At 43.7% G+C, this 13,590-nt stretch overlaps 1 protein-coding gene across 1 annotated transcript in view; it reads left to right on the top strand.

The window, feature by feature from the left end:
* NSMCE2 (NSE2 (MMS21) homolog, SMC5-SMC6 complex SUMO ligase) overlaps positions 1-13,590 on the top strand; it is a 271,346-nt gene that overhangs the window by 255,174 nt on the left and 2,582 nt on the right. The window contains exons 5-6 of the mRNA XM_049854355.1: positions 6,552-6,652; positions 7,066-7,172. Coding sequence (XP_049710312.1) covers positions 6,552-6,652; positions 7,066-7,172 — 208 coding nt within the window. The remainder of the gene's footprint in view (positions 1-6,551; positions 6,653-7,065; positions 7,173-13,590) is intronic.

Raw genomic sequence — 13,590 nt, 5'->3', positions numbered from 1 at the left:
GATTCAGTCCCCTTCAGAAGAAATATGATAACTTGGTCCAACCAAACAACTGGCCTTCAGAACAAGCCACCAGGAAGTTTCTCAGGTCAGGAAGAAACAGAGATTCAAAACTAGATACCCAACAGTACAAAAGAGTGAACATCAAATCAAAACACACGCGCACACACCTCTTAATTCCAGGCCAAGGGACTGAGCCTCCTGACGTACTTCTTTTTCTACATGGGGTCTAAGATGTGTCTGAGTCCACAGGTAGCCCTAGCTGTAAGTTACCAGGTAGAAGAAATGAGTCAGAGCTTGGCACAGACACCTACCCTTACACTATACCTATAGAGTTTCAAACTTGGATTCAGTGTTCTTTTGCACATGGGGGTGACCCCAGAATCTTCAGTGCATCAGCTCAGCCTCTCCAAATATACCATCCTAGAAAAGAGCAAGTAGAATAATCTGGACAGTCCAGCAAACACTGTAGCAGGCAAACATTCATAAAGTATTTTCTTCCTATGCTACTAACTTTAAGAGAAAAGTGCTTTCAGGAAAATATTCAGGATTAATTGAAAAAAGCACATAGGAGTCAACTTTCTTCTTGGCTGGCATAAAACTGCCCAGCTGGTGGCCAAATTTGGGATGCCTGAAGACAGACAAGTGACTAATACCAGGGCTGTGTGTGGCCAGAACCCAATGTATTTTCTGACCACAAGACCATGTCTGGATTCTCCTTTGTAATTACCACACTACCTACTGTAATTGTAAAACATATACTTACTTCCTGCCTTTGACAGTAATCAGGGTCCAAGGCTGCACCCCGAGCTAGAGTGAAGTTCTCTCTGTTATTTGCCTAAAACCTATAAAGCCATCATTGCGTGAGGGTGTGTGTGTGTTGCTACGTCTGTTAAATACGTTAAGTATATCCTTGTGAAAAGTGCCCACTCTGCTTGTTGGATGAAGCACATCACTAATCAGATGTGTATTGAACACCTACTACTTACTATATGCCAGGGACTATTTTCTATTCCAGGAAACATGAGTGAACAAGACAGCAAAGGTTTTGTTTCCCTGGAAGATAGGGATGGAGGGGAGGAGAGAGACAAGACAGTAGAGAAGAGGGATTTCTGCGACGCAGACAGTTGCAAGCGTAGTGTGGTAAGAGAATGCCTGGGTGTCTGCTTTAGCTTGGGACACTAGAGACACCTCTTTGAAGAGATAATGTTTAAACTGACATTTTAAAATGACAAGTTGGAATAGGACAAGCAAAGATCAGCGGGAAGAACATTCCAGACAGGTTAGCGTAATGGCCCTAAGATAAGAAGGAGCTTGGCATGTTTCAGGAACAGGAAAAAGGGCCAGTGTGACTTGAGTGCTGTGGGTGAAAGAGAGACTGGTCAGAGAGGCTGGGAGGGACAAGACCACGGAGGGCTGCAGAGGCCACTGTAGGAACCGTGTATGGGAGAGACACAGCCCCAGTTGAAGCACTCATACCAGGTACGAGGCTACTCCAGAGACCTGGTCAGGAGGCTGCAGTGGTTTGGACTGAGGGCTACAGTAGAGGAGAGAAGGGGCTGGATTTGGAACATGGTTTAGAACCAGAGTCACCAGAACCTGCCGATGGGTTGGATGTGAGGAATGAAGAAAAGGGAATAATGAAGAATGATTCCAAGGATTTAGGCTTGAGCAGCTGAGTAGATGATCACTGCAATGAGTAAGACCAAGGGAGAGCTATTTAGCTATTCACTAGCAGTCATAACTAACTACCCGTGAAACCAGATCTCGGGATCCAGTAAGTGCCCTCAACTATCCCAACTTTATATCACCAGGGCAAATTCATAGGCTTGACTGTTCAGCTTATTACTCCTTCAAGCGTGTTCATGATTTCTCCTTCCTCCTTTTGGTGTTCATTTTGTGATATCAGGAAATAATCACATTTAGGTTACCTAACGAGTACCCGGAAACCCTGGTGGCATAGTGGTTAAGTGCTATGGCTGCTAACCAAAAGGTCGGCAGTTTGAATCCGCCAGGCGCTCCTTGGAAACTCTATGGGGCAGTTCTACTCTGTCTATGAGTCGGAATCGACTCGACAGCAGTGGGTTTGGTTTGAACGAATATCCAGGAGCCCTGGCGGCCCAGTGGTTAAGCGCTCAGCTGCTAACCAGAAGGTTGGTTTTCTGAACCTACCAGCAGCTCTTCAGGAGAAAGATGGGGCAGTTCCACTCTGTCCTGCTGGGTCGCTATGAGTCAGAGTCGACTCGACAGCAGTGGGTTTGGCCTTTCTTTTTTTTTTTTTTTTTTGGTAACTCGTACCCCCATACCTCCCCAAGGGCACTCTGTAGATGCTATTTCCTGCCGGAGCTTCCCTTCGTCAGGCCAGCACTTGGGCACCCTGAGCCCAGGTAGCTAGATGTAAGGTGCGGGTCCCTGAGACTGCCCGTCTGGTGGGAAGCTGACACTGGCACTTACTTCTAACAACGTACCTCATATAGGTATATGGAAAATAGTGTAACTGGTGTTCTTGTTTTTCTCTTTATAATCAGGAAGATATGCTCCCTTTAATAAAAAAGATTAAACTGATTTAATTTAATTATTTCATTATTATGTGATTGACTGGAACCCTGGTGGCACAGTGGTTAAGAGGTACCAAAAGGTCAGCAGCTCGAATCTACCAGCTGCTCCTTGGAGAGCCTATGGGGCAGCTCTACTCTGTCCTGTAGGGTCAATATGAGTCAGAATCGACTTGATGGCAATAGGTTTGAGTTTTTGATTTAAATGTTATCATCTACACAGTGGGAATAACTATATGTTAGTTTTTCATAGATATTTTGTGAGGATTAAATGAGATTATACACAGTGCAGGTGCTAAATAGTATCTGATATAGAGCATTCAGTGAACTTGAAATATTCCTATTACTAATGAAATAATAATCTGGTGGAGAACCCTGCATCTTGCTTTCAAATGAAATATTTTTGATAACAGAGCCAATATACCAGTTTTACTAGTCATATTAGCACAAGCAAAAATATAGAGCAATATACTTACTTACTATGTATCTGCATGACGTTGGCTTAAACCTATAATTTCTCTGGATCTCTGCATCCTCATGTAGATGAGAGGCTTAGCATAGATAAACTCAATTTTAAAACCTCTGTGATTCTAGTAGGTGAGCTATTGTTTTGTTTTGTTCTATCTTCCTTTTTCCAAGTTTATCAAAAAAAATTTTACTGTTTCTTTTTATGTCTTTTGAGTCAGGGAAATTAGTGTAAGTGACACTGATGTGGCCTTTTGTTAGCACATTGTAGAATCCCAACGTTAATATCACTTTCTGTAAATACAGCTTGAGGGTGAGGAAACGTTCTGTCTCTGAGAAGATGAGCTATTGAGAGTCTTCTCTTTTTATACCCTCTGTCTGTGGCTGTTACTCATGGCTGGCATTTTTCCTCAGCCTCACTTTTGTTGTTACCTTCTTCTTTCGAGATCACTGATGCTGGTGGCCACCTACAATTTCTGAGTTCCCCATTCAGCCTTTCCTGGTGGTTGGCATTACATTTGAGTTGTGCTTTCTTGCTTCCTCTACCTTTTGAAATTTAAAAATAGAACATAAAAACCAAACCCACAGTCTTTTACATTGGCTGAACTCGGTTATTCATCTGACGGATTTTCTGGTGAATTTCACAGTATAGTATGTACAGTCAGAAATCTCCCATCAGCTCGATGGCTGTCCTAGAATAAACCCTGTAAGAAGTTTACAATAAGACACTTTTTTTTAGAATAGCAAACTCAGGAATGGGCTGTAGCAGCCACAGGAAGAGCCTGTGGAAAGAGAATCAAAGCAGCAGAAGGGCTCCCAGCTCTGCTCCTTGGCTTTTCTCCTTACCTGTCCAACCTTCTTGCGCCACTGTGAGGAGTCGCCGGGTTGATAAAAAGACCTGAGAGCAGCTGACTCTTGCTTTATCAGTACCAGGTCCTGGGGAGCACAGAAGCCCTCCCTACGTCGGAGGACTGTCATTTCAGAAACCTCACCCTACATCATAGCAAACATACCAAAACATGGCAACCTTCTATAACTGTGTTGCTGACAAAAATTTTTTAACATATTTTTATAATTTTGCTTTGGAAATAGGTTGGGTACAAATAACTGATTTAACTTAAAAGTGGCTAACAATTTCCCAGCAATTCTCTTCACTTACTTAGAAATTCTTATGGAGTTAAAAAATAAATTCAACCTGCATATTACTTTCAAATGAAATATTTCTTATTACCAAATCACCAGCTAATAGAGTTAACATAATATTACATTCTGTAGACCTTTAACATTTACCCATATCAGTGTGGTAGTTTTTCTGTTTTGTAGCCAGTAAAGGGTTTTCAAGATCTCAAACGTTTTTATAGGCCCCTAAAAAGCTGGAAGGCCTCAGGCACTGTACCTTAATGCCCAGTGGTTAAAACTGTCCCGCCTGGGCAGTTCCAGGCTCTGGGGTCTTCAGACCCCAAGGTCTTGCCTTCTTCAAGGAATCAGAGTTGGATTTAGGGACATTTCCCTAAGAAAGGGCAGGAAGCTGGCATACAAATAGTACTACCCTGCTAAAGCAAAAAGGCGAACCTCCCCCTCAGGAAAAAAAAATGACAGTAATTGGAGGCAGAACACCCGGGTTCCAGCTATTAATTCACCGTGTGACCTTGAACAAGAGCTGTGTGGGCTTCCGTTCCCCCCATTATCCTCCAGGCTGTAAAGTCAATCTTATGGCCTTTTTCCTCCCCCTGGTAGTACCTTTTCAGACAAACACTCCATCTGGCCAGGGTGGAGACATCAGTTCTATGGAGTTGAAAAATACACAAAACCGTCTGAACCAGAGACAGGCCTTGTGCTCTCACACATTCAAAGCAAAGCAGTTTTAAAATGTCCAAATTATTTTTACTATTTATAAAAGAAGGAAAGGAGAAGAAAGTGAGGGAAGAGGAGGGAGGAAGGACTACACCATCAACACTTACTTTTAAAAAAGCGAAAGATCTTTGATTTCTGTGCAGAATGAAAAGCTTTCCTTCCCCACATAGAAAGGGTGTCGTATGAAATACTCACTCCCACCTTCCCGTTCAGAAGTCCCCTCCCCTATCACCGTTTCTCCCTCAGTGAGGGGCAAGTAAGATGTAATGAAACGAACATGGACTTCAGAATGAGACACTGCTATGGCCAAAGCCAACTCATTTGCTCAGCAGTTCTCAAAGTGTGGGCCAGGGAACCTCTAGGGCTCTCTGAGAGCCAAAACTATTTTCGTAGTAATACCAAGATGTCATTTGCCTTTTTCACTCTTATTCTTTTCATGAGTGAATTTTCCAGAGCTACACGACATGTGATACCGTGACAGATGGAATCCATACCCAGATAGCAATACCCAGTTGTCTTCTGTTAAGCTGGACGTTAAAGACATTTGCAAAAGCATAAAACAATGCTGCTTTTCTCACTGGTTTTTTTGTTTTGTTTTGGAAAATATAGTTGCTTTTAATTTTTAAGGTGTTATTAACATGTAATAGGTTTGTGATTGTTATTTTAAATGAATTAATAAATACATATTTTTTAAATTCCTCAGTTCTAATTTCTAATATGGAAAATGTTGATAAATAGAACCCACATAAGAGAGTTCTCTGGGGTCCTCAATAATATCTAAAAGCGTAATAGGGTTCTAAGACCAAAATGTTTGAGAACTCCTACACTCCAACCCAACCCACCGCTGGCTAGTCAATTAACTCCTATGACTCTATAGGACAGAGCAGAACCGCCCCACAGGGTTTCCAAGGCTGTGAACCTTCCCGGAAGCAGACTGCTACATCTTTCTCCCTCGGAGAAGCTGGTGGGTTTGAATTGCTGACCTTTTGGTTAGCTGCCAAGCGCTTTAACCACTGCACCACCAGGGCTCCTTACTCCTGCACTGCCTGACAGTAATTACCATTTATTGAAGGTTTCCTTGCAGCAGGAGCTGTGCTAAGCACATTACATTCTTCGTCTCTTGTAATCTTTGCAACAAGGCCATCAAGTAGAGGCTTAAAAAGGCGAGGACTTTGCTAGCCCAAGATCACACAGCTGAAAGTGAGATACCAGAGACTCTGACTCCAAAGCCACGCCCTTTATTATCGGGCAATAAAACCAAACCAAACCCATGGCCATCAAGTCAATTCTGACTCATGGTGACTCTATAGGACAGAGTAGAACTACCCAATAGAGTTTCCAAGGAGCAGCTGGTGGATTCGAACCGATGACCTATTGGTTAGCAGCTTAGCTCTCAACCACTGCGGCCACCAGTGCTCCTGTTGGGCCCTATTTCCCCACAAATTAATTCTCTGTAACTGTGAAAAAGTTATTTTACTGCACTGAGGCTTAATTGCCTTATCAAAAGTGGGCAGAGTCATATGTACCCTGCAGGATTCTTTGAAGGTTAGGAGAGTTAGTATGCACCAAAGTGCCATAGACCCTGAGAAAGTGTTAATCTTCCTTCCCTCATTCCTTCCCATCTTTGGGGTAATGTTAGACCAAACGGGTGTAATGACTTCCGTTTCCCTTTTCCTCTAGGTGGTTTTCAAGCAGAGAGAGAGGCTGATGGACCAGAACGAATTGATGAAGATATGATTGTGACCCAAAGTCAGACCAACTTCATCTGCCCTATTACACAGGTACTGTTTCCTCCAACTTCCTCTGAAAGAAAAGATAATTGCTTCACAGAGGCAAAAGAATTCCTATTTGCTTTTTGATTTGATTTCACTGTTGGAGCCAAGGAGGGCGGGAAGCAGAGTAATGAGACTTCAAGAGTATGCATGGAAGGTTCTTGGGCTGGAAAGAGCTTACAGTCAATCATGCCCTTAAGGATCTAGGAATAAATTCACATCCACAGGCCAAGTGACATTGCTGGCTTCCCTCCATTTTCTTCTGTTGTCATCTGCCCTAAGGATCGAAAGCAATGAGAATGAGAAAAACATAGAGGGCCCAGGACTGGGAAAAAAACAGCTCCAGATAATTGGTGACTTGGAGAAGTTACTGGAAGTTAATCATTATCATTCCTGAAAACCTCATCTCTCCTTGATTGCAGTTGGAAATGAAGAAGCCAGTGAAAAACAAAGTGTGTGGCCACACCTACGAAGAGGAAGCCATTGTTCGCATGATTGAGTCTAAGCACAGACGAAAGAAAAAGGCCTGGTAAGTGGCTGCAGGAAGGTGGAGCCTTCCCTAGTGGTAGCTAATCAGAAGTTGTGAGTTAATACTAGAGGAAAAGATGCTTAAACATCTCCCCTAAATTACATTCACCTCCCGAATAGTGTAAACATGGAAACTGACTTTCTGTAAAAACAATACATGAGGAAAAAATTAGTAATCTGTTCAGGAAGAAGCTGGAGAACCCAGCTATTTGACCGCACCTTCAAAAAAGAGAAAAAAGAACTGGGCTGAGTTTTAATCATTAGATAACAGGAATTTTTACGAATTCGTGCTGTTAGAAAATAACCTGGGGAAAGAAAGATTTAAATAAATTCATGGATAATCGATGGGAGATTTTTTTTTTTTTTTTAATTGTAATGTTTGGGGAATTTTTCTATATATATATATATATTTTTTTTTTTTTTTTGAGGACCACGGCTCTCTTTCCTATAATGTGGTTTGTCAAACAAGGAATCCTGAGTTGGCCAGGCTGACTCTGACTCTGACGTAGTCTGGTATTTCCAATGCTCTTATCACAAATTTGTCACAGGAGTGGAATTGCAGGTGTGACCAGTTCTCCATATTCTTCTGATAAGGGCCCCTTTGATGTGTGGTTTGCTTGTCCATCACCCAGAAATTTGTGGTCCAGACCTAAAATTGGAATTCTCCACCACTCCTCATTGGAGTGTGGACTTAGAGATAGGGTATTTGAGACTGTAGAGATCTTGATGGCTGTTAAGTAAGTAATTTGCCCTATTTATTCTGGAAGAAGGACCTAATCATTGCAAAATTGAGACTATTGCCTGAGTGCATTGTTACCTGTTTTGAGTTCCTGATTTATAGTTCAGATGTCATGCTTCCCTGGTGAGCATGCCATTTTACTCTGTGAATAGAATTTTCTTAGCTTCAATTCAGAATTGTAAAACCTTTCCTTCCCTACTAATTTTTTTTTTAATGTTCGTTCGCTCATAATCAAAAATGGAATTTCTTAACGTAATTGCTAAGAATAGGTATTCCCAGAGAGCTCTGTTAACAGCTCCCCCTTCTTTTGGTTTGCGATAGCCTCCTAGAGTCAGGTTTGAAAAGGGCAGGCACTGATACAAAGCATGTTTCTCACCACACGTCCCAGGAAGGAGGGAACTACAGGGTGAACAGGCGTCACATTTAAATGAATCTTCTTAATGACACACTTTGACTTCCTAGTGCACTTTGCCTTTTGAATTTGTACGTGATATTTGGAAGCACTTGAGTAAATTTGTCATTTAGAGAAGCTTTCTTTTTTTTAATGTCATACTTCTCATGCTTCAGTGTCTGAACTATAATGACAAGTCTAATGGAAGAGGTCTGGGTGGTTTACAGAAAAGGTAGTATTTCTACTGGGCCTTGGAGAATGGGAAGGATTTCAGAGAATAGCGGAGAAGAGTCTTCTAGCCAAGAGGTCCACCCCATTCCAGCCCTGTTCTACTTGGTGGATAGTAATTGCAGTTATTGGATATTAGAGGGAGAATGGAAAAACGCTGTGGGCAATAAGAATAGGAAAGTAGCGTAACAATTCGTTATGAAAAAAGATAGAGGACCTTAAATGTCATGGTGAAGAGTTTGGATTTTATTAGTTCCCTCACCTATAAATTGCTGATAGTTGTTACTTGCCTCCCTGGTGCTTTTGAAGTTTAAATAAGGTATATGTAAAGCAGTTAGAGCAGTTCCTGGCACACAGTAAGACTCAGCAAACATTATGCCATTGTCTTCCTCCTCCTCCTCCTCCTCCTCATTATCGTCACCGTTATTCTTTAGGCAAGGGAGCACCGTGCAGGGTTTTGAGGGAGCAAGGTGAGCCAGTCTGGGGTTGAGGAAGTTACTCCCTCCCAATAGCAGTGCGAGGGACAGGTTAGAAAGGGCTGGGGTGAAAAGGTCAATTAGGATACTTCTGCAGTAGATTAAGCTAGAGATAATCGTCACCTGGATGGAGCCACCAGTCGTGGGTAAAAGGGATTGAGAATGAGAGTGATTGTGGAGGTACAATTGTCTGAGCGTAGGAGGGAGGAAGAAGTGGAGCAGGGCTGAAATTTCTAACCTGTGTGTCTAGAAAATACCAAAACCAAACCAAATCCATTGCCGCTGAGTCGATTCCAACTCATAGTGACCCTATTGGACAGAGTAGAACTGCCCCATAGGGTTTCCGAGGAGTGCCTGGTAGATTCAAACTGCTGACCTTTGGATTAGCAGCTGAGCTCTTAACCAGTGCACCATCTAGAAGATGGATGGTATGATTAGCCAACAGAGAGGGCATCAGAGAGAAGACGTAGGAAAGATGATGAGAGACTCAGTTCGGGTCATGCTAAGTTTGAGGTCCCAGCAATGCAGCCATTTGGACATACCCAGGAGGTACAGAAAGATGGGGTTTTGAACTCTAGCTAGAGATGTTCACTGTGAAGTTATCAGCATAAAGGAGTCAACCCCACTCACCTACTGTCACAGACGCAGCTGTGGAATGGAGGCAAGGGGGAGCCAGCAAGGACAGAACCTCAGACTGGCTCTGAGCTCTGTAAGGCCAGGGTCCAGCTCTGCTGCGATTCCCTCAGCACCTGGCACAGGGCCAGAGCCTCAAAAAGCATTTTGTTTATTAATTACAGAGGTAATCAGAAGACTCCAGGGAAGCGGTCTACGGCATAGCCAGGAGAGAGAAGAGCTGAGTATCAGGGGAACGGCAGGGTGTAGTGGGCAGGGTCTTGAAGACAAGGGGCATTTGGCAATAGATTAGAATTAGGGCCTCTTCAGCACTGACTCCAGAGGTGCCTGATTAAGCACAAGGTGGTGTCATTTCCCATGAGGCATGTTCGGGTCATGAGCAGTTCTGGGTTCCCTTTGTTTAACGTGTCTGTGACACATCCCACTGGAGACTCTCAGTCTTCCTCCCAGATTGTTCCAGTGATTTCTCGTCCGACTGGAGCTGTAGGTGCATCGTCTCACTGAGCTGACAGCGTTTTCTGTGCGCGCGTCAGGCCCTGGGACGACCTCGCTGCACTGGCTCGAATCCGAATAAAATTGTTGAGACTTCAGCCCTAACTAAATACAGTTCTTAGAAAAATTTCCTAAAATATGTGTCTTAATAAAGCTATTTATTATCTTCCTAATAAAGGCGTCTTATGATTTGCCTACTAATAAAGATGTTTCCAATTGTACCACAGCCATCCCTTTCCTTTTTAGTTTAGTAACAGGAGCTGTGCTAAACAAGCAGTTGTATTGAAGAGCGTGTCGGATAAGATTCAGTTAAAGTTGGGTTAAACGTGTGGTTGAACAGCAGACCCCAGCATTGAGCTCATAGTCCTTGTGTTACCATTTTACCAACAAGTCATTTATTTAACCTCTCGGAACCTCGGTTTCTTCATCTATAAAGTGGAGATAATAACAATGTCTCACAGAAATCAGGAATCAGAGAAATGGTGGGGAATTCCAGGCCAGGTCTGGTTGGACTCTGGGCAATGGAGAAGCAAGCTATGTATGAGAAAGCTCTTTTTGGACTACAGAGCACTAAACAAATGGCAGTAAGGTTATTATAAGGTCAAGACTGTTGGTGGTGTTATGACTTACCTCACTGCTTAGCGACACATTATTTTAGACTCAGAGGTTGCAGGCTAGAGTTACCCTCTGCATTTAGGTATGATGAGAATTCATCCCACTCAGATTTCCTGAGGTATCTCTAGGCCTTTCTAGAGCTTGCGGATTGGACTTTGGAATTCTTGGGACCCGAATCCAGGAACTCGCAAGGCTCAGGATCTTGTACTTCTGAGCTGATGCAGAGGCCAGTGTTCCCCAAAGCACCCTGGGACCCCTGAGACCCAGGTTTCCTCTGCTCGGCAGACACTCCTGAGCTTCCTATAGAATGCTCTTCCCTGTCAATGACCTGAGTTCAAGACCCAGCCTCTGCTTCAAGGCCTGCAGGTCTGACTCCTGCACAGTGATGATGCGAGAGCTTAAGATTGGGCATTGCCACGCCTAACTTGCTGACCAGGATGTCGGGGGGATTAATGCACTACTGCCTGCCTAGAGTGTTGTTTCTCCAGAGGAGGTGTGCCCTGATTCAGAGCATGTCCTTAGGGCCTTCTCCTCTTCTTTTTAGTTTAAAATTTTTTGTTCGTTTATTTGACACGTGGTGAGAAACAATGTTCTCACCTAGCCCCTACATCGACATCTCCTCCAGCAAGCCTTCCCTGAACCCTTATTTATGTGGGGCAAAATGTCATCCTCCGTGCTCCCCTGGCACCCTGTACATCATCAGCATCCCTGTGTCACACCGACACTATCAGTGGGGCTGGCTCTTCTCCACCAGCCTCTGGGGAGCAGAAGCCGTGGACTAGAGCAGGAACTGGTGCATTGTAGCGCCTGAACTGAGTTACTCAGCCCTTGACACACATCGGCCCACCTGCTTCTCAGGACAACCCTATGCTCTGCCTTCAGTTTTATAGAGGAAGAAACTGATTCACCGAGAATTAAGTCACTGGCCTGGAGTGTCACAGCCAGCAGGTTTGCGCCCAGGTCTTTTTCAGGCTGGAGACTGTGTTTTTGTCATTGGGCCATCTGGCTCCCCTTGGGAGGGCTATTTAGCTAATGCCTCTGACTCCTGAGGTGTGTATCCCCGGGTGAGCTCAGACTTCTCTCCTTAACACACAGATCACCCTGGGCTCCATCCCATGGAAATGAGCATGCACGCCTGTTCTGCAGCTGAGTGGGGTGGTGGTTCCTCCAGCCATTCTCAGAATGCTGTATACTGACTAGGACCAGCTGATGTCACCAGGAAGTGCTCCTCACCTCACTCTCCACTTCCTTGGCCAGCTTATTCACTGTCTGGCTCTCAGTGATAAAAACTTTGCTGTGCAGGGGCCTGGCAGTCAGACGTGGTCGTTCAATGGGTTGACATATGAAGTGAGGTTCATCCCAACACGTGTCATCCTGGCAACCTACTTCAAGTTGCATTTCCATTTCATAAAAGTTTAAGTGATGAAAATTGCCTGTCTGGAGTCATGAAAGTGTCCATATCCTCTTCATAAGGTCATACTTAAAGGAATTATTCACTTTGAGATTCCAGGGTGTAGGGGGACAGGCTAGGAAAAAAATTGTTGCTGTTGTTAGCTGCCGTCGAGTCAGTTCCGACTCATAGTGACCCTGTGTATAACAGAACGAAATGCTGCCCAGTCCTGTGCCATCCTCACAGTCGTCGTTACGCTTGAGCGCATAGTTGCAGCCATTGTGTCAGTCCATCTCGTTGAGGGTCTTCCTGTTTTTTGCTGGCCCTCTACTTTACCAGTCATGATGTCCTTCTCCAGGGACCGAGCCCTCCTGATAACATGTCCAAAGTATGTAAGACGTAGTCTTGCCATCCTTGCATCTAAGGAGCATTCTAGTTTTCTTCTTCCAAAACAGATTTATTTGTTCTTTTGGCAGTCCATGGTATATTCGGTATTCTTCGCCAACACCACAATTCGAAGGCATCAACTTTTTTTCGCTCTTCCTTATTCATCATCCAGCTTTCGCGTGCATATGAGGCGATTGAAAACGCCTTGGCTTGGGTCCGGCGCACCTTAGTCTTCAAGGTGACATCTTTGCTTTTCAACACTTTAAAGAGGTCTTTTGTAGCAGGTTTGCCCAATGCAATGCGTTTTTTAATTTCTTGACTGCTGCTTCCATGGGTGTTGATTGTGGATCCAAGTAAAATGAAATCTTTGACGACTTCAATCTTTTCTCCTTTTATCATGATGTTGTTTGTTGGTCCAGTTGTGAGGATCTTTGTTTTCTTTATGTTGAGGCGTAATCCATACTGACGGCTGTGGTCTTTGATCTTCGTCAGTAAATACAGAAAAAATAGAGACGTTTAAACTAGTAGAAAATATTTCTCAAGCATCCCCAAGCTTCACTTTAATGCAAAGCCATATATCAAAATGATGCACACCTGGGCCAAACCACCCTGCTCCTCTTTCATATAATTGCCTTTCTGTAACTATGGTGTAACACATGTCCTTGAACATATAAGGGACATCTCAGCATTTTAGAAATAAGTATTGCTATTGAGCATACTATTCGTTACATTGCTTAATACCTGTGTAATATAGACTTCTTGATGCAGAGATCAGAGCCAAGAAAAAGTTTCTCCTTCCTGTTGAACTGTTATGCATCCTCCCGCTAGACAACTTAGAGCTGCTGCGATCAGCTTTCTTCCCCTCAGGTTTTTATTTTTTGTCTTATATTCGTTGGTTTTGGTCCTAATATGCCTGTGCTTTTTGGAAAGCTGCCTCTGACGGCTGGACCCCCAAGCTCACAGATTAGAACTCTGCACAGGTCTAATCACAGAGAAGGGTCAAATGAATGCATGCATGTGCCTGGGTATGTGTTGGGTTGGGCATGAGGGCAGTGGTGGTTCACTGGT

Source organism: Elephas maximus, chromosome 15 (assembly GCF_024166365.1).
Source record: "Elephas maximus indicus isolate mEleMax1 chromosome 15, mEleMax1 primary haplotype, whole genome shotgun sequence".
NCBI classification, from domain to species: Eukaryota; Metazoa; Chordata; class Mammalia; order Proboscidea; family Elephantidae; genus Elephas; species Elephas maximus.
Note: the sequence above shows the minus strand (reverse complement) of the source record. Positions and strands in the feature narration are given on the sequence as shown.